The sequence below is a fragment of the Panicum virgatum genome, chromosome 6N (genome assembly GCF_016808335.1).
Source record: "Panicum virgatum strain AP13 chromosome 6N, P.virgatum_v5, whole genome shotgun sequence".
Classification (NCBI taxonomy): Eukaryota; Viridiplantae; Streptophyta; class Magnoliopsida; order Poales; family Poaceae; genus Panicum; species Panicum virgatum.
Window position 1 is genome coordinate 45,095,607 of NC_053150.1, and position 20,504 is coordinate 45,116,110.

Here is a 20,504-nt window from a genome sequence, read left to right on the forward strand (position 1 = left end):
ATTTAAAATAGTTTGCTTTAACAAAAAAATAAACAAACTACCATATTTGAGATTGTATATGAGGACTTTCATAAAGTATACGTCTATTTAAAATAGTTGACATTAACAGAAAAAAATACAAAAACAAACATATTACAGGCCATGCTCGCCAATCATCTAAAAAATATCTTGGGTCTACAATTTACCCTTTAGTAGAACTTCGGTTCGCAGATTTCGTAGTCAACTAGATGGCCAACTGTGCTCGCTCTGGTGTCCTACCAGGTATCCTACCATAAACCATTACCAGATACACACTATTTGAGGAAAAAATATAACACTTCCACATAGACACTCTCAGTGAAACCTCTGACACTGCAACCAGAGCATTTGGTACAGCAGCTTTGAGTTCACAAATTAGGAGTGAAACTAAATACTAATAAAATATGAAAACATCATGATAGGCATATTAGTTTGGCCCACCACCATGTTGGCCCACCACCATGTGATCAACAAGACAACACATACTCGACACCTTCCTATACAGAGAATATTAGCAGTGTGTATTGTTGCCACTGAGCACACCTGCAATCTCGACACATGTTCCAACTAATAACTGCTGACAAGCATTTGCCGAAGGGGGAAAAAGGGGAACTAAGATCAGAACTAACATTGTCCAGCAAAATTGTTACCAATTGTGAGGTCCATGTGGAGTGTCATGATTTGACTCAAAATCTTTTGAGCAAAATTAAAAGAGACTGCATCAAGATTACCACAGTCAGCAGCATCTGCATCGGCATCGATACAACATCAGCATCACCGCATCATCAGCTGCACCATCACGAACATCGACACCAATGATAAAGACTAACATCTAGAACATCATCCACCATCGGTCCGGTGCAATATCGTTCTACCAGTAAACAGCAACCCATCTCACGAACAGATAACTAGAAAATGCACAAATGTTTTAACAAGTTAATATGATGGTATCAAGAAGTCTAACGCATATAAAGTAGATGCAGTAGATGGGCATGAAAACACAATATCATCGAAATACAAACCAACTGCATAACTTTGACAACTGGAAAACACAATTCTAGAAACCATACAGTACTAGCAACCTTGATAGCAGTTTACTCCCAATGTGCTCAGTCAATGATCTGCAATCCCAGGGAGATTGTTCTTAGGCGTCACCAAATCAACAAGCTTTACTCCTGACAAGAGATTTTGCTTTCAAAAGTTAGATACTAAACAAATGCATGGGAGCAAAACCACATAACCAGCAGTTAGGCATCAATCTAACCTTGCTCTCACTGCCTGGGCTACCAGAGCCTGCATGCTTTGGTGATGGAGAAACACTGCGTGATGGAGGCAAATCCTTTCCATTGGTGTGCTTTTCAGGAGTGGGGCTCCTCCTTGGTGGTGAGCTTTTGCGAGGGCTAGCACTGCGCCGAGCAGGTGAAGCACTGTTGAAGTAAATTAAATTAGATGTTGCCAACATATAAAAAAATTTAAATGATGGAATTACAGAGGATATTGAAGTACCTATGGTATGAGTGGCTTCTACTCCTGCTTCTGCTTCTGCTTTTGCTCCTACTCTTGCTCCTGCTCCTGCGCTTATCATCATCTCTTGCTCTACGATGATTTTTGCGGTCAGGACTTGAACTCGGACTTCGGCTTCTACTTCTGCTTCTGCTTCTGCTCTGGCGACGATAGTCCCTGTCTCTATCACGCCCATGCCTTTCTCTGCTCCTGCTGCGACTTCGCCTCCTATGATCTCTGTCTCTGTGCCTAGTTGAAGTAATACATGCAGTATAAGTTGCCGAGCATACTGATCTAAAACAAGGGTGAAGGCTATTACGGATATGCTACATGGCTATATTAAGAAAGTATGCTTCTCTGCAATAAAAGCAAAAGCAGTGTTTATGCCAAAAGTATGCTTCTCAGCAACAAAAGTAAAAGCAGTGCTCATGCTAACGCCTAGTTTCAGGGATAGACGTGAATGCCTACAATGGACCCGAAGGGAGGGAGGGAGGGAGAGCAACTGGGGCAAAAGGGGGGACAACATAAATCACAAATTTAATAATTCTGAAATGCAAAAGGAACTAAGGTCTTCACCTTGGCCTTGGACTACGGCTTCTTGACCTGTCTCGTGGTTTCTCAACAACCTCTATGACCCTTCCTTTACGGCTACATAACCAGAAAGCAAAACAGGAGTGAAAAAGATGACTCAGTTCAAATAAGTAGATGATAAGATAAATGAATGTATACATTCTCTTGCAACATTGTTTCATGAGATAAATAAAAGGAGAGTAAGAAATTTACGTTATGTAAGAGAGACTGGAAGATGAGATTAAATTCAAGTGTTTTTTATAGGATCGTTTATAGTCAACTCAACAAACTGATTTACCCAGGTTACCATGTGATTGCATATGCAAATTAAAGATTGGCAGACTGGATGCACATAATGAGCTTTGTATTTGGTGGCATTTTGCAAAAACGAAAACAAAGGTATATATGCAAATTAAAGATTGGCAAACTGGATTGCATATGCAAAGTAAAGATTGGCATTGACAAACTGGATGCACATGATGAGCTTTGTATTTGGTGGCATTTTGCAAAAACGAAAACAAAGGTACATCTCAAATCCAGATAAATACAATGTCCAACTCTTCATACAGATTACTAAACAACTGATTCTCAACCTATTTCCTTCATCAACAAATATACAGAGACGGACAAGAGTTTCCTTGATTTTGTGTTTGGAGCCTCATGCTAGTAGTTTTAAACTAAGGGAAAAGGGTCAAACTCCAAAATGTCCATTCACATTATCAAGACTAAATGAATGAAGACTAAACTAGTATGTTCATATGCTCATATCAGAAGATTAAAGTAAAATATGACTGGGTAATATAATGTTCATAATCAATAATACAACCATAAACACGAAAACTAAATCAGACACATCAACCTTCCCTGTTGCTAGCATTTAATTAGTGTCACATTAAATCAAAAGCGATTAACATTCACATGTTGTTATGTGAACGGAGTAAACGTGTAGCCATGTCACAAGTAAAAGGCTATCAAACTCACACTGGCTCCGCATTAGGGCCGTACTTTGCAAACTGCACCATGATGTTCCTCCCATCCACATTTTTGCCTACAAAAAAAAAATCAAAGTTCAGCGAGAATTATTAAGAGAAGCACAAAAGCCCCCACAAAGAGAAATAACAAAGAGAAGGCGCGGTGCACACCGTCAAGGCGCTCTATAGCCTTCTGCGCCTCGTCAGCGTACTTGTACCGCACGAACGCGAAACCCCTCGAGTCCCCGGTCCTGAGAACCACCAAAAAAAAATTTCTGAGGAAACATCCATCGAACCACGACCCGAGACGTTCAGGCCTTCAGGGTTAGGCGTGGCCCTCACCTCCGGTCCCTCGGGATGAAGACGTCGACGACCTTGCCGTAGCGCTCGAAGAGCGGGAAGAGGTCGTCCGCCGTGGTGCCTGCGAACCGAAGGAAGGGTTGGAGGAGGACGAGAAGGCGAAGGAAGCGGTTAGCGAGAGGGGGCGCGCGCCGGCGCTCGAGGGGGCTAGGGTTAGGGCTCGCTCACGGAAGCTGATGTTGAGGACGAGGAGCGAGAAGGTGTCGCGGATGTCCGGCGGCCCCGACCTCCCGAAGTGCGACATCGCGGCTCGTCCCCCTCCTCCTCCGCCGCCGCCGCCGACGCCTAGGGTTTAGCGCTCCGCCGCGGCGGGGTTGGGGAGGGGAGCAGGCGGAGTCGGGCGCGGGCGGTAAAGTGGAAGTGGGTGGGCTCAGCGATAGGGAGAGCTTATCGACTCGGCTCGCGCTTTCACTTTTTTTTTCTTTTTCCCCCTCCCCGCGTGGGCCGTTGGGTCCGGGTGGGCTCGCGGCTTCGCCCGCGCAGGCCCCGCGCGCCTCGGCCCGATCAGTCCCACCCCAGTTCGAGTCGAGCATCTCTTTCCCTTTCAGCGCGACGTGAGCTTCCTAAAATTTCCCTAGCAACCGCGACCAACTCCACCTTCCGTCGCACGGGCGCTCTCGCTCCCGACTCGCTCGCCGCACGGATATAATATTCCCCACGTGTTGCCGCATGATCGGTGGACGAGGACGCCACGGCCTATGGCACTGTGTAAATCTTCTTCTTCATGCAGTGTGAAAACTGAAAACTGTGAAGTGTCTTCAGTAAAGAGGCCGGCTCTGATCTCCTAGCGTCAGTGAGTGAATCAACTCGCACCTGCTCGCCAGGAAAAACGGAGAGAAGGATCGGTCACAAATATGGGTTTAAATTTATTTTGTGGTTCTTTATTTTTTTCCCCAAAGCCTTACCTTTTTTTGGCGGACAATGTGTTTGTCAGGGGCATGAGAGTCTCACTGTTAGGAGGTTTGGTCGCCAACAAAAGCCTCCCTGCTTTCGAACTGTTTGGTCAATATCATGCTAAAAGATCGGCAAAAGGAGGTAACTCGTAGACGTGCATTTTGAACAATGTATTTGCATTCAGGGAATGCATTGATGGACTTGTAGCAATTTTTGTTTCATCATCAGTACAACAAGCACTGTTGTGTTTATTATTTTCATGAGCAAATCTCTCTCTCACACACACCCACTCCTCTCCGGGCTAGTGGCAGTATTCAGAGTATATGACATATGACCTATCCTGATGTCTGAATGTGCAATGCTGTATCAGAATGGCGGATGGAGCACAGTACTCCATACTTTTTTTTTGAAGCACCCAGGAGCACTGGGGGAGTCATTTAAGATTTTGGACGCCCACGCCGACCGAACTCAACGCAGACGAGGCTGTCCGAAAAGTCTCGGAACGCGCCATACTGAGGCACTCACACTACACGCACGCGCACACTCACTCACGACTGCCTCAGCATCCGGTGGGAAAATCCCGCGTTGAGCAGAGCTCGAACGGAGGACCGGCCTCCACACCTGGAGCACGCGCCAACCGAGCTAGGCTCGGTCCCCAACGCACGTATGTGTATGAGTGTACCCAAAGCTTACAAAATTCAGAGGGAGGAGACGCGTATCAGCGTGGTTCGGAAGGTACTTCGGTGTGCAAGCAGATGTATAGCTAGTAGTATGACGCGTAGTGGCGTCGTCATAGGAAATCGGTGATGAAGGGGTCGTCGGGGAAGAACTCCGGCCAAGGGAGCGGGCTGCCCGCGCTGCCACCGAAGCTGGACGACGCCGTGGCGCTGCACCCGTCGGCTGATGAGGGGTTGTTCGCGGCGTCGGAGAGGTCGGCGAGGGGCGGCAGCGAGGCGCCACCGTGGCACGCGAACACGTCGACATCAGCGCCGCCGTAGCCGAGGCCTTGGTTGGCTTCGCTGCTGGCGGGCGCCTCGGGGAACGTGCAGGAAGGTAGCAGCTGGTCGCTGGCCGCGGACACCGGGGCGGTGCTGTCTTGCGTCCCCTGCGGCGAGCACAGAGCGTCGAGAGCCGCCGCCTCGGCGGCGTTGGGCGTGGAACCCGCGGCGGCGGCGGTGGAGGCGAAGCCATCGATGGTGGTGGCCGCGGACTGGAGAAGGCACTGCAGGTACTGGAGCTTGGCGGCCTGGATGGCCACGTCGCCGCCGCCGCCGGCCTGCAGCTGCGCGCTCGCCGCCGGGTCCGCGGCGAGCTGGTCGCGGAGCGCGGCGAGCGCGATGAGCTGCGGCAGCGCGGCGAAGAAGTCGGTCCGGGGGCGGTGCGTCATGGGGTCGAAGCCCATCTGGATGAGCCGCTTCTTGAGGTGCGTGTTCCAGAAGTTCTTGATCTCGTTGTCCGTCCGGCCCGGCAGGTGCGTCGCGATCGCCGACCACTTGTTGCCGAGGATGGAGTGGAGGTGCAGGATGGTCTGCTCCTCCTCCTGCGAGAACTTGCCCCGCTTGATGTCCGGCCGCAGGTAGTTGGTCCACCGCAGCCGGCAGCTCTTGCCGCATCTGTTCAGCCCTGCAAATCATCACAATCATGAAACTGTTAAGAAATCTCCCATCGATCACTAGAATCGCATAGCTCTGTGATCATCTGAATGCTGCTGCTGGTGGTGTGTAATTCTAAGCTCTCTCTTGTCCATGAACAGGAGCTGCAGATCACTGTACCGGCGAGTCTTGGGAGGGTCCTCCAGCTGCCATGGCCGTTCTTCTGGATGTACTGCTGCAGCTTCTCGTCCTCCTCCGGCGTCCACGGGCCCTTCTTGAGGCCACTCTCGTCGCAGCAAGGAGATCTCCCCATGGGAAACAACTGCCAAGCTCAAGTACAAGTGGCACGCTCAACGACACCCAACTGAATGATGCTGATGAATAGCTCGGCGCCTTGATCAAGTAGTGGCCACCGGGCAGCCTGCTTATATACTGGCTGCCGGCGCCTGCGACCGTTGTCCCCTAGCTGTGTGGTCTGTGTCTCTTGTTATGTGCATCATGGGTTCGCGGTTGCCGTGCTGAGGTGTGGGTGTGTGTGTAGACTGAAGAAGAGAGAGAGAGACTTGTCAGTCTACGCACGCAAGAGGGTCGTTTTCAGGAAGAGTGTAGCATGGTTCTTGTCTTGCTGAAAGAAATTGAGGGCCATATAATATGATATGATAATAATGTCTACTTGTTCTTCATGCTGACTTGCTCCAAATTCAGACAGTTACAAGCAAGTAGTACCGGCAGAAGGGTGCTAGCTGATAGTAGTATAGGAGTAATTGTTGTCTCCATAAGGCACGAGCTAGAAGCTTCTATGCTCCCCTGATGTACAGAGCTAGCACACAGAATTTTCACTTGTTCCGAGCAAAGAAGGGTCACCAACCTCCCCTGCAACAAAAAATGATTTCACTAAACGTAATACAGTAAATTCTTCAGTATAAAAAGCCTGTGATTATCAGGCTCCCAGACAGTCATGTGTACAGTATAGCTATAGTTCCAGTGTACAGTATAGCTATAGCATATACGTGCATGCTTCTTTTATTTAAAAGCATGTATGCATATCACAAATTCAGAAAGCAAATACGCCTTGCGTGCATGGTAGATGCATGGTTGGTTAGGTGGTGTTCAATACTTGGATACTACTCCCTCCGTTCTTTTTTATATGACACCGTTGATTTTTTTCTTCAACTTTGACCAACATTATTTAATTAATCAGTTAGTTAAATGAAGTGAAATGAGTACCTTTACATCTATTATCAAGAATCTCTTGAATCTAACTTGAAGATTTGGCTATTTGCATAAATATTTGTAGAAAAGACGAATAGTCAAATGAAGAAAAAAAATCAATGGTGTTATATATTTAAAAACGGAGGGAGTAGATGACAACTTCGCATTCTACACAAACGCAGTAGCACACAACATATAAAATGATTGGCTGAGTTCATGCAGTGTTTGTCATGTAGCTGCTTGGCCTTGTGCCTGGAGAGTTGGAGTCAAGGTGAAGGAACCGAAGGGCTTTTCCTTGGGTTGTCTTCGTCTTGCTCGACGAGAGGAGGGGCCATATACTCCAAGGTCAGCAGCTCCCATCAAATCCAAAGATTTCCTCCCTGTTCATCGCTTTGTGAAATGGTTACGGGCGTTGCGTCAGGGCAGATTGTTTCCATGCATGCTTTGGTTGGAGGGCCATGCAAGCAAGAACATAAGATAGTTTCTTCGGATCACCTGTCCCACCCTCCAAACCCCTAAAGGCGGCCTCAGCTGACTTCCCCCTTGCATCTTTTGATCCTCTTCGCATAGGTCTCTCTCCCGACACATTACTGTTCCTTTTTTCTTTCTCCAACACGGCACATTGTCGATTTGGTGTGTATGATCTGTTTCAATGGATATTTATTAACAAATTTGAGATTCAGACACAGAGAGAATCCTCTCTGTGACATAGTCTATATATTCCTATATATTTTCCTCCCTTCCAGTTCCAGGTACTACTCCCACAATCATCCTCATATTCCATGGCTTGTGTGGTTTTGATTGTAGTAGTTTAAAAGGTTGTTTGGTTCCAGGAGCTAAATTTTAGACTATGTCACATCAAAAAGAATCTTAGTATTTAGAAGTATTAAATAAAGTCTAATTATAAAACTAACTGCAGAATCCTTGGGCTAAACTGCGAGACGAATCTAATGAGGTATACGAATCCACAGTTAACAGATGGTTACCGTAGCATCACTGTAGCAAATTATGGATTAATTAGGCTCATTAGATTCGTCTCCCAAATTAACACCCATCTGTCAAAAAGGTTTTATAAACATATTTTATTTGATACTTTTAAATGGTAAGATAAGATTCATTTTAATGTGACAGAGGCTAAAAAAAAAACTAGTGGAAACAAACAGCCCTGTATAATCATTTCGAACACAGGAATTCCATGGCTTTCTATGAAATGCCTGCATTGAAGAGACATGGTTTTAGTTCTCAACCCGGCCAGCACGCATTGTCAGCCTAGGCCCTGACTCTATGGGAAGGTACATGATTTTCTCTCATAAACTACAAGTGTGTCCTGTTGCTCAACTAATAACTAGGAGCCCTTTCGAGCACTAATAAAATGTCAAGGACTCAAAATGCACATGAACAAGCTAGCATGGGCCGCGGAGAGACCTGATGAACAGCAATGAAAGTCAGACCTCTGTATTCTGCATGCCCATTGCTCAGACTATGCATCTTGTCCGTACAGAGAGGTCCTTGTATTAAAAAAGGTCCTTGTACATCTGTTGGCCGTATAAAAAATTAGTAGACCATGCGTGTGTGTGTGTGTGTGTGTAACAGTTGAGAGACAATTTTCAGAAAGACAGCACTCACAGAGTTCGTAGTACTCGATCTAGATATAGTCCCATGTCTAAGATTCTAAGGTTGCCATTTATAGTCTGCACTCTGCAGACAAGAGTTCAAGAATACACGGCACCTGTCAAGTGCTTGCACGGTAGATTGTGTCATGCTGCTACCTAGTGTACAGACCCGTTACACCCGTACATACGGTGGCATCATCGGAGACCTCATGCATGAGCTTAAAAGGATTAAAACAATGGCATGGTTGCAGAAAACTGGTATAATTGTCAAGCGAACAGGTAACTAGTTGCCAACATGTTTCCAGGTACATCTTACATATTCTAGTCCAGTAACTTAGGGTAGATGCATGGTTCACGTATTGTTGTATGGCACTTCCACGTGTTTAGGTTATATTGGGCATGTAAACCTTTGACCTAGTTAAGCACGTATATATAGCATTCTTTATCTACTCTAGCACGTACCATCATCACCTGCTAGGTAGGCTAATTGGTAGTAGCATCCCTAAAAAAAAAGGCAGTAGCAGTGCGCGCACCTTAACGGCTTAACCACATATAGCACTCTAGTGACCGACTGTTTACCGTTTAGCGTTTAGGATAACACTGGGTATATCATATATCATTGTCCATTCAAAGTCCACACCTTGACAGCTAGTGATAGCGTAACGAGCAGCGGCCACCACCCAGCGGCGGGAGGGGCATGCTCCCTCCCTCCGTTATTCCCTATAATGGAAGGATTTATGTTAAGTATAAATAAATTATCTATCTCTTCCTATCAATTTAGCTTTTGGGTTGAATTAGTTGGTACATACAATTTAATATGATATCAGAGCTAGAGGTCTCAAGTTCAATCCCTAGTGTGCACGATTAAATAAAATAATTGCAATCAATTCCTAATTTTCACGTTTGAGGCGTGAGGGAGCCTACACATAAGGGGGAGTGTTCTCCCTCCGTCCCAAACTAAGTGTTGTTTTAGCATTCAAATTTTGTGCCACAAAAAGTGTTGTTTTAGTTTGTAATGAGATCTATTTAATTAAAGCAATACTAAGTACCAAAAAAATAGTGTATAGGAAAAAGTATAGAGTCAATCTTAGTAGATGTTACCTTTCTAGTCTCAATGCATATGCATTTATTGAGGATCTAGAAAAACAAATAAATAACATGATTTTCAGTTGCAATTGCTAGAAGTAATTAGGGGTAATAAAGTCATTTTTAGGATGAGTAATGTGTATGAAATTTTTTAAAACAACACTCATTTTAGGGTGGAGGGAGTAACTGAATTGTCCATCTCTTCCCATCTCTTCCATCAGTTTAAGTTTTTTGGTTGAATTGATTGCTGCATGCACCTCAATTATTTATTCCTTCAATGGGCAATTTGGCCCCTTTTGCTCTTGGGTCACGTTCCGCCATGATAGCAGCAAATTGTTGGAGCTCGTGGAAGATTTGCAGATCTGGAGCTTGTTATAAAAGGCTTCAGGTGCGTACTACTCCCTTGATGATCTTCTCATCTCAACAAAATGTGTGCATAATCTATGACGTCATATGGGTCCGCTTGGCTGCTTGCATACGGTCCAACACGTATGAAAGTTTCAGAGACTTTCTGTAGCAAATTCAGAGTAATGTGGTTGATAGTCTGATATTCTGGACTAGATACACTGAACTAAAAAAAAATAAGAATTAGAATAATAAGGATGTGGTTGTTCTACATTTTAATTTGATGATATGGAATCTGGACTAGACTGAATTGATAAGAGAAGAAAAGAAAAGGTTGGTTATTAATGCATCAAAGAACTTAGTGATGGTTCGATCGGTAGAGACTCGAGTTGAGATCATGTGTAATTCTTGTCCTTGCTACCTTTTCTCCATGCAGCATTATTAGTAGTTTAGTACGTAGTGCATTGTCCCTAAATAGACAAGAAGACTGAATTCCAAAATATCTAGCAAGGAAGGGATGGCCAACCTGCATGGCCTATAGTAGGACCCAGAGTTGTTCTTGTTCTTTTTGGAAAGTAGATTGGTTGGTTAAGAACTTATATGGTGCATGGTGCCTACCTCTGTCCTCTGAAACGTTTGATCCGAAAAGGCGAACTACGAATCATAAAAGAGAACAAATGGAAATTCTGAATGTTTACATCGGGAAACTGAATGCTGAATAAGCATATCATGCTTTAATTATTTGCCAATCAATCTGAGACCACCAGTACAATCTTATATGCTTTTTTTAAGTTTATGTGGCGGATTACTGGTTGATTGCAGGAGATAGCAACGTCGGCTGCATTTCACACACACACACAAAAAGAAAGAATAAAAGGAAAGAAAGAGATAGAAAAAAATAGTAATGTGGACTGTTCAAGTTCAGTTCTTGAATTATGAGATAAGTTAAATTTCGTCTTAGGTAGAAAGGTACTTGTCTTGCAGTTCAGTCTAAAGTCTAAACTGCATCTTTATTAGTTTATGAAAAGGCTAACTGAGCCAACTAAACCCACAAGAAGGACAGGACCAAGCTAGAAGCAGGGTGGCATGATCAGACACTAAACAAGTCAATGTAAGTCTTTTTCTCCTCTGCTCCTCCTTTTTGCAAGGCTGTTTCTGTGTGCTGTCCTAAACTTGCATCATTTGGTGTCGGCAACAAGCTAAGGACATAGGAAAAACACACAAAATCACAGTGCTAGAGCCTACCAGACATTAACCAAATGCAATGCTAGTATGCTACCACTGGCTTCTGATATTTCTTTATGATTGTCTGTCTGGTGAAGCTTCCTTGTTTGATGGGCTACCCATCAAAAGAAAACTTTAGCACACAGGTTATATATGACTACTTGTTCAAGATTCTTATGTCACCAAAGTTTAATTTATAAGCATATATGGTGATAAAGAATTGTGGCAATAGAGCTCACCTCAACTGCCTGGTTCCTTGCAGGTTTGGGTTTCTGATCATGCTACAACTGTGTGGGACCGAAGCCGGCGACCAGAGGGGGGTGAATGGGAGCCGATCAAAATTTCTTCCAAAATTCAAACCGTCGGCCTATATCCCGAAAATCACCCAAGCCCTCAAGCGTTCTGGCCAAAGTTTGGAATAGCTATGGAAAAGCTAAACCAACACAAAAGGCCTCGAACGAGCGAGCGAAACCACGAAGCAAATCGGAAGCGAATCGGGAAAACTGCAGAACTGATCTGCCTGGACCGGTCTGACCGGTGCGCTGGACCGGTCTGACCGGTCGTGCCTACCGGTCTGACCGGTAGCACCCAGAAAACCCCCGAGAAATTGGATTCAAACGGTGAATCCCGAGCAAACGACCACGAAAACCGATGAAACTTGGGGGATTGCTTCGCCCCTACCCCGTGAGCATATCCCCAAAAGATCTCGTCCCAAAGATCAACGAATCGTGAGAATTATGGGGGAGATCAAAAGGGATTGGGGTTTTCTCAAACACTCAAGAACTCGAATTCGAACACGCCAGTGATTCCAGAGGGTTTAGGTTAGAGTTGGGAGCACGGGAATCACAGCAAAGAACTCATGGACTCCTCGCAATCAAGTACACCAAAAACGAAATCGAAATTTCATCAAACAAGGCACAAAACGAGGAGATGGATTGATTCAAATCGCCCCAGAGGGCACGAGGAGGTTAGGGCCTCCTTTCCCAATCAAATCCATAAGAGTTCTCACACAAACAACATTCAAATCTACCCTAAAGAGATGAACTGAGAAAGAGGAACACAGGGGCGGCGGCCTGGGGAAACAGAGAGTCCACGAACAGATTACAAAAGCCACAATTAACCTAACACAAGTGAAGGAGTATTTATACCCGCGGGATCGGTCAGACCGGTACGCTGGACTGGTCAGACCGGTTGGTTAGACCGGTCAGACCAGTGCCAGGGACCGGTCAGACCGGTTGGCCTGCAGCACCCCCTGTACAACGATCTCATCCGACGGCCGAGGTTCTTTCTTCGAAACGAAGTCTTCTCCGCGATTCCGCCGTCTTGATGAAGATCCAGTCCACGGTTTTGGAGGGTCCACGAAACCCGGGTAGGTGGCCGGTTTTGAGAAAACCGCCAAAACCTCACGCGCGGGAAGATTCCCGCCTCCGCGCCGTGGCCCTAGACGCCGTTCTCGCCTCGGCCTTCTGACGGCCCTAGACGCCGCCCGACGCCCGTCACCTCCTCGCCCGCAGCGAGGCCCTAGACGCCGTCGACGCCCGTCGCCTCCGTCAGTCCCGAGACCGACGCCCGTGCCTCCACGACTTGGCGTCTTCAACCGCCGTCCGCCTCCTTGGTTTTGTGGCGCAAACCAAGAAACCCGCCTTCCGTCGCCGCTTGCGCCCTCGATCCAGGAGTGGACACCACAGCTGCCGCCCGGTCCGAGCTCCGGTCCCGGCTGCCCTTCACCGCCGTCCACCGCACGGTCCATCGGCCACAGCACCTCCACGACAGCTCCCCGTCGACACTCGACGCCCGTGTACCTGCAATCCAAAGACCAAGCGCACGATCACACCGCACGGTTGACAATTCACTCATCACAAGCAGGATAGAGTACTCAACATTCCTCAAACTGATGGAAAGGACTGAGCCGTTTGTGCTTGTCTGCAAAAGAGAAGTTAACTGCTTGGAAATGAAGGCCGGCAGTGATAGAGAATATATGATTTACTCATTCCATTGGATTTATACATTAATTATTATACATGTATAGACCTCAACGACCTCCAAATCATGCAAGTTCTTCACTCAAAGACAAAGCAATATAAGTAGTGATGGTGATGGTGTGATACTGACACTGGAGTTTGGTTTAATGCAAGACAAGCAAAATTATGAAAAAAAAAGAATTTGACAAACATAACAAAGACAAATGGTTGAGTTCATCTGAGGTTAAGAACCGGGATCATGGATTATGTGCAGATATATATGTGAGATTTTCTCCTTTTTATTTTGAAAGAAAATGTGAGATAACAAATACTACAGTAGTAGTCTGCAGATGTACCCCTTTTTTTGGCTGGTCTGTTTGCAAAGGCTGGAGAGACTAGCATTCTCCTCCCCAAGCATCTTTCCTTGTCATGTTGTTATGGGTCGATTAGGAGTTGGAGTGTTGGACAGTTCAGAAGAACGGGGTGGTTGACTTCAGGTACGGTGCTCCCCACATTGTTGGGTTGGGTCGTTCCGATTGCAATCTTTTGTGACATTGACACTGGACATGAAGAAATGTTCTCGGTTTATGCAGATGATAAAACTATCATAGCATTCTTACCTACCACGCACTGTACATTTTGTAACTTTGTGCACATCCCTTTTTTAACGAGAACAATCAATGCTGCACAGCCATGGCAAAATTAAATGACAGTGCTATTAAGCATATACTAAAGCTCAATCAGTGTGTACCAACGTGAACAGCTATCACTTATCAGAGGGAGAAAAAAAAAAGACACTTGTTGTCCGCGTTCGACACACACAGTAACAGAGTGACTTGGCAGTTTGGTAATCCACCAGCTGGTTGGGTAACACTGGGATCAGCTGCAGGTCAAGTGGATCCCAGCGACCTGACCTCACCGGAACGCGGCTACGAAAGAGAAAGCACGGCACTTCGTGTCGTGTCGCCTTGACCTCGCGTTCCGGTCTCTACGTACGTGCGCCGGGGGGGGGGGGGGGGGGGGGGTGACATGCGCCGTGCCTGCAAGACTTCGCGGTGATTTTTTTGTTTGGGTACAACTTTATCCTGCGTGGCTGCGTCAGCCACAGATGACACAACATGGCAATGGCAGCTGTGTTCTGAATTGTCCGTGAAGCAAGTGATACCAAAAGTTCAGAAGAGCACTTTTTACGTTGTTTCTTACATTATTTTTCACGTTGAGAGATGCAATGTATTTTACTCCCTCTATCAAAAAAGAATGCAATTTTCGTTTCTTGAGAAGTCAAATAATTTAAATATGATCAAATTTATATAAAATATTACTAATATTTTTATCTTCATATAAATTTAGTATAAAAATATATTACATAAATGTTACTATAGTTAAATTTAATATTGTTTAACTTCTCAAAAGAGTTGTATTCTTTTTGGGACAGATAAAGTAGCAGGGCTATATTTTCTCAAATCTCCTATAGGTCAACCAACCCACTCAAATTCGCAAACTTTTTTCACGATGTTGAATGGTCACCGGCGAGGTTTGGCACCGGGAATTCCATGGCCGCCGAGCTTAAAGGAGTTCAGGGATTGTCCCTGGTCGCTGGCGGTGGGTGACCCACGGACGAGTGAGGAGGGCCAAACGGCCAAGGCCGGAAGGCCCGGTGATGGACTGGTGCTAGGATGGCGGGTTAGCTCGGGAGTCGCCGGTGGCAGTGGGGACGTCTTCGGAGAGCGCGGCCGGTCGGTGCGCCATGGCCATCGACGCGGCGAGGAAGATGAGCTTCCATGCCTGACAGCCTTGACAGTTGACACCACACCAAATTTATGTTTCGCATCTTCGAATCAACGGTTAGATTGCGTCGGTAAGGTACAGCGTACCAGCCCAGCATCGCAGAGCAGAACAGAACAGGGCGCAGAGCAGGGGGGGCAGCCGGGCAGCGCAGCTCCCGCTGATGAGCGCGGCTCGCGCTGCCGCGCGCATGTGGCCGGGGCACCGGGCGCCCCGGCAGCCGGACACATCAGCGCACGGAAGAGGCCACATGCGCGACATGGCCGCCGTGGCGCCGCCCGCCCGCCCGCCTCCTGACTCCCAAGTACACCGCACACAGCGCGCGCCAACGCCATCCCATCCTCAGCACAGCGCAGACGCTGCCGCCGGCTGCCGCGACGCCTCCCATCGGGCCATGATTCTTCGTCTTTTTAGGGCGTGTTTAGGTAGCCAAATTTTTTGGATTTGATTACTGTAGTATTTTCGTTTTTATTTGATAATTAATGTTCAATCATGTATTAATTAGACTTAAAAAATTCATCTCATCATTTCCAGTTAAATTGTGCAATTAATTATTTTATTAAACTACATTTAACGCTTCCATGTGTCTAAAAATGTGGTGTGACGGAAAATCTTGAAAATTTTTATGAACTAAACAGAGCCTTACTCGCTTTATCCATTGACTTTTTTCTCAGCAGCCGGAGGCGGCGAGAAGAACGGGCGTACGCCTCCCAATCATCATCAAGTCAAGAACGCAAAAGAAAAAGGAAAATTAGTGGCGGAGCGAGGCCAATTATGCGCCTGATTTGATTGGACCGGTGAATTCCCAGGCCCGGCAGGATCGTGTAGGGCAGGCACAACACAAGCACAGCAGGCCGGCGCCCGGCAGGGCCGCCAAGAAAATCCAGTTTGACGCCGGGAACCAGGAGGCATGTCCCGGTGTTCCCCTCGCCTCGCCTCACCTACCCCCTCGACGGCGACGCGTTGGCCGGCAGGGGCCCCTGAGCTCGGCGCCGCCGGCCTCCGCACGGAAAATTTTTACTGCTCGGCTCGGCTCGGCTGCCCCCGCCCCGTCGCCGCCTGCTCCCCGTCCTCCTCGCCATGACGCCATGTGAGCTCTGCACCTGTAAGCGACGCCGCGCCGGGCAGCGCGGGCCAGCGCCTCCGCGCTGTGCGCCTGTCCGCATGCGCGCGCCCGTGGCGCGCAGCCTTGCAGGCACCCTGCGGGGCGTGATTGGCCTCCGCTCCGTCGCGCGCTCCGCGGCCGGCCTGCCGGCAGGCGGCAGCGCGAGCCAGAGGGGCGCACGTGCCGGCGGACGGACGGATTGGACGCGCCGATGGACGCGACGCGACGCTCGGCGCCAGTGCGGGCGCGGGCGCGCGGCCTCTGCCTTTGCCTGTGCGCGCCGCTGTGCCTGATGAGCGCCAGTGCGCGGCGTCGCGCATCGATCGGGGACAGGGCGGGCAACACTTCCACTGTGCCGGCCACAGCTGGGCCTCAGGGCCTCTGGCGATGCGCTGCCGCCTGCCGCTGCACGCAGGCACAGCTCACCGCGTCACTGTGGCACCGATCATCTCGACCCTGACCGCCTGATCGACCGATGGATGGATGGGCTGTTTTGTTTCTTCATCGCCGCCGTGTCGTGTTCAGGATGCATCTAGGAGTCAGGGTGCATCAAAGCATCCATACCATGAGACGCAAGTCAACTTGTTGTCAGTTGTTGATGGGCGTTGGCCGTTGGGTAGAACGTGTTCTGAGATAAACCCGGCACTGTCAATCGATCGTGCCATCGCTCTTGCTCTTCCGGGTAAGGATTCTTCGACAAAACTGCATGCCTCAATGACAGGTGAGCAGTTTCAGAGCTCAGGTTTCAGCACATGGGAGCCTGAAAGCCTTTGGCTCGAAAGGTAAGGAAAGGATCGTTCCGTTCAGCTTCAGCATGGCTTGTAGATTTCATATCTTGCGCTTCCACCGCCTCCACCGATCCTGCAGTCGCATAAACAAACACCAATGGCATTCGAATAATGCAGCTCATGAAACAACTCAGCTAAGCTCTCAAACCATCATTGCAACCATGGCGGCTGCACTGCTCACCAGCAACTTTCTACCGGCTGAACACCCCCAAACACTCACTCCTCTGCAATGCCCATCCATTGCTCTCAGTTCCCCACGAGCACAACAGCGCACGCGCCATGGATTTCGCCGTCGCCCGGTTGCGGGCGGCCGTGCCGCCGTGTCCCGGCCGCGGCCAGCGCCGGCCCGGCCCCCACCACGAGCCGAGGCCACATGGGCAGCGCACCGGGAAGCCTAGCAGCCGCCTCTCTCTGCCCCGCTGCGCCCGGGAACAGGCCTCCTCCGCCTGCTCTGGGCTTGGTGACAAGACAGAGAACAAAATGGTTGGGATAGCCTGTCTTTCCCATTTAAGGACACTGCCGCCCTCTCCCGGCCGCTCTCCCCTTCCCTCCCCTCCCCTCCTGCCCAGCACAAGCGCAAAGCAGAAATCTTGGCGTTTCTCGCGGCCCTACCACCGTGTCCGCCCGGTGCCCAGCGTCCTCCCACCTCCCCCGCCCGCCTCATCAGCTCGTCTCCTGTGATGACGAAGATGATGGTGGCCGGGTGTCAGAGGCTTCAATGTTCCCTTCAGCCTGTGGGTGTCCAAGAAGCGCAGGCCGCCGGGGCGACAAGGGAAATGGCTTCTCCGGCCTTGCATTGATGGGGTGCCCAGAGCAAGCATAAATATAGCCTACCAGAATTCATTCCCTCCCGAGCTCATCAGCCTCGGAGCTTCTCTCTCTCTCCTTCTCCGTTCCCTTTGGCTAGCTCCAGCTCTGGTCCGCTCTAGCCAGCTAGTTTTTTTCCTCTCTCTCTCTCTCTCTCTCTCTCTCTCTCTCTCTCTCTCTCTCGGTCTCGTCTTGTTTCTCTTCCCCCCTTGAACCTTGATCGGTCCTGATTCCGGCCTGCCATGGAGTCCTCCTCCCACATCACCGGGGACGACGGCGGCGAGGGCTGCAACAGCTGCGAGTCCGGCTGGACAATGTACCTCGCCTCCCCGATGCATGGCGACGACGCCGGCGGCAGCGGCAAAGGAAGCGGCAGCGAAGGGAGCAGCGTGGATGATGGCTACGGATACATCATCAGCGACAGGAGGAGCGGCAAGAAGGCTTACGAAGATTACGCAGACGCCGACGACGACGATTCCCTGGCGTCCGACGCTTCCACCGGACCTGCCAAAGAGAAGGCGCCGTCGTCCCTGCCGGAAGACGGCGAGAAAGAAGACGACGGAGGCCGCGGGAAGAACAGCGGCGCTGCCGGCAAGGAGGACGAGGAAGAAGGCGACGTGGGAACCAAGTTCCCGACGACCTCCCGCAAGAAAGCCGGCAAGGTCGACAAAGGCGGGGAAGGCAACTCGTCAAGGCGAGGCAACAACAAGAGAGGCAGCTCCTCACGGAGAAGCTTCTTCCTCTGGTAAATTAAACGATCGACCAGACTATATGTATTAGTGTACTAGGATGCTGTACGTCTCGTGCACCTTCTCGCCATTGCCGATTGAGCTCTCAGAACCTTGTTAGAAGAAGCATCGAGCATGCATTCATGGAGATCAAAGGGAAGGCTCCTTTTTGGTCCTTGTTTTTGCCTTCCGTGGCGTTCTCCTCCTCGTTGACCACCCAGTAGTAGGCTAGCCGTTGCCGTGTAAAAAAAAAATCTACTGTAACCTCTGGTCATTGATCTTCAGTGCCCTGCTTTTAATGTTGCTTGCAATCTCCTTCTGTGTTTCTAGATATTAATGAACAACTGCTCTAGCTCAGAACCTACATACTGGCCAGATGGATTTAGGTTTCATCGAGTCATTGTGGGCATAACAGTAAACAGAAAATAAAGTTTCCTGCTCCCCCAGTATCTAGAATGTCAGGAATGTGTGTGTGTGTGTGTGTGTGCATATTCTGTTGTTGCAATAGAATATTTTTCAGAAAAAAGAGGGCACATGCACACATGCTATCTTCCTACCAAAATCGCCATATGTAACAACATCTCAGCAAAGAATAATATCCATCAATCATCACAACCTAAGTTCAACCAAACATAAAGAAGCAGGAACATGTATCGATCGCAGGCAAACGTGTTGCTAGCTGCTGCTGCTAGCTTTCCAAGCCATCATCTTGCCAACTCACATTCCCCAAGCAGATGCTGAGAGCAGGTGGCCTTGGCTAGCCTGAACTCAACTGATCATTTGCTGGGCATGGCATGGCTGCCCATCATGTGGTAAGTATCCTATATAACAATGGAAGAGGGGGGCAGAGGAATGAATTATGTGGCCTAAACTCCAGAGCAGAGGAATATTTGTCTAACCACACCACTCATGCAGCATCAAGGCAGCAATTGCTGCACATGCTGTGGACAGGGTGGAAACAATGATTTGCCCATCACACAGGCCAAGCTAATTAATGGCCATAAACAAACCTACAATGATGTAAGCCGGTTTATGTCTCTAAAACAGCCCCTCTTGTATATTGTTTTTCCTTGCCACACCAAATCAACAAAATAAAATAAAAATAAAAATATGCACGCCTCATGTTCTAGAAGAATATGTGTAAAATGGCAACATGAGTACAGCTAATGCACCTCTTTTTTGCACCAATCTCCTTGTATAATGGTGGCAATGAGCTGCTAGACTTTATACAAGAATTAAACAAGGTACGGTTGCGTCTCCTCTAATGTGTGGTGGCAAGCAACATGCAGCAATTAAGCCCCGCGCCAATAATTCGTCATGAACGAACTTGATCATAGAAACGTATGATGCGGGTCTGCACAGCCCAATAAAGCATGGAAACAACAGAAGATGCACAAGGGACTCCAGCTATCACCTGCTATTCTCATGTTTGATTCTTTTCAATCCAGAGCTGCAAGTGGCGAAAGGCGACTTTGGCGCCGTTTCGATTCGATAACCGTCCTCCCTCGCTGGGAAACAATGCAGGCAAAGATACGCCTCTGAACTGAACTCTGAACTCTGAAGAGCAAGGTGGCGTCCTCATCCCTGGATGAGAAGCATGCAACAACAAGCATTTTCAGTGAGAAGTTTGGTAGCCTCTCTTCAGGGACAGGATGAAAAACGGGTAATGGTAGTCACACTGGACAGTGGACACTGCAAGCGATCAACTGAAAACCAAAATAAGCAATTTCAGATATGGAAAAGCAAAACAGAGATCTATACATCCTGTGGTACCAAGGACAGAACTGAGATGCTCGTAGAGAATTATATAATCTTCTGCTCTACTGTCTGACCATACCAACAATCTATGGTACATGAAAGGAAAGGAATGCTTCTACAAAAGAAAATTTTCAGAATCTTGATTTCAAGTTACTGGACAAGAACAGGGGCCACCTGAACACAA

General features: G+C 48.2%; 3 protein-coding genes across 3 annotated transcripts; 1 reads left to right on the forward strand and 2 right to left on the reverse strand.

The window, feature by feature from the left end:
- Positions 1-927: 927 nt before the first annotated feature.
- LOC120678791 (serine/arginine-rich splicing factor SC35-like) lies at positions 928-3,814 on the reverse strand. Its single transcript, XM_039960158.1, has 8 exons — positions 3,591-3,814; positions 3,405-3,483; positions 3,234-3,313; positions 3,073-3,139; positions 2,098-2,169; positions 1,525-1,770; positions 1,283-1,445; positions 928-1,193 (listed from the first exon to the last, which is right to left on the reverse strand). The coding sequence occupies exons 1-8, from the start codon at positions 3,664-3,666 to the stop codon at positions 1,188-1,190; spliced, it is 789 nt and encodes a 262-aa protein (XP_039816092.1). The 5' UTR covers positions 3,667-3,814; the 3' UTR covers positions 928-1,187.
- Positions 3,815-4,542: 728 nt separating this feature from the next.
- On the reverse strand, positions 4,543-6,304 carry LOC120677242 (transcription factor MYB93-like). The gene is made up of 2 exons (XM_039958389.1): positions 6,089-6,304; positions 4,543-5,939 (listed from the first exon to the last, which is right to left on the reverse strand). Exons 1-2 carry the CDS (start codon positions 6,219-6,221, stop codon positions 5,107-5,109), a joined length of 966 nt encoding a protein of 321 aa, XP_039814323.1. The 5' UTR covers positions 6,222-6,304; the 3' UTR covers positions 4,543-5,106.
- An 11,290-nt stretch (positions 6,305-17,594) lies between these two features.
- LOC120679315 (protein SOB FIVE-LIKE 4-like) lies at positions 17,595-18,926 on the forward strand. Its single transcript, XM_039960875.1, has one exon. It carries the CDS (start codon positions 18,077-18,079, stop codon positions 18,581-18,583), a length of 507 nt encoding a protein of 168 aa, XP_039816809.1. The 5' UTR covers positions 17,595-18,076; the 3' UTR covers positions 18,584-18,926.
- Positions 18,927-20,504: the final 1,578 nt, after the last annotated feature.

Excerpts from the sequence above, each read along its gene's own strand:
- LOC120678791 (XM_039960158.1), bottom strand. The coding sequence starts at position 3,666 with ATGTCGCACTTCGGGAGGTCGGGGCCGCCGGACATCCGCGACACCTTC. Across the intron at positions 2,170-3,072 it reads GGCCCTAATGCGGAGCCAGT|CCGTAAAGGAAGGGTCATAG; the intron begins GTGAGTTTGATA and ends CTGGTTATGTAG. Across the intron at positions 1,771-2,097 it reads AGCCGTAGTCCAAGGCCAAG|GCACAGAGACAGAGATCATA; the intron begins GTGAAGACCTTA and ends TACTTCAACTAG.
- LOC120679315 (XM_039960875.1), top strand. The coding sequence starts at position 18,077 with ATGGAGTCCTCCTCCCACATCACCGGGGACGACGGCGGCGAGGGCTGC.
- LOC120677242 (XM_039958389.1), bottom strand. The coding sequence starts at position 6,221 with ATGGGGAGATCTCCTTGCTGCGACGAGAGTGGCCTCAAGAAGGGCCCG. Across the intron at positions 5,940-6,088 it reads GACCCTCCCAAGACTCGCCG|GGCTGAACAGATGCGGCAAG; the intron begins GTACAGTGATCT and ends GATGATTTGCAG.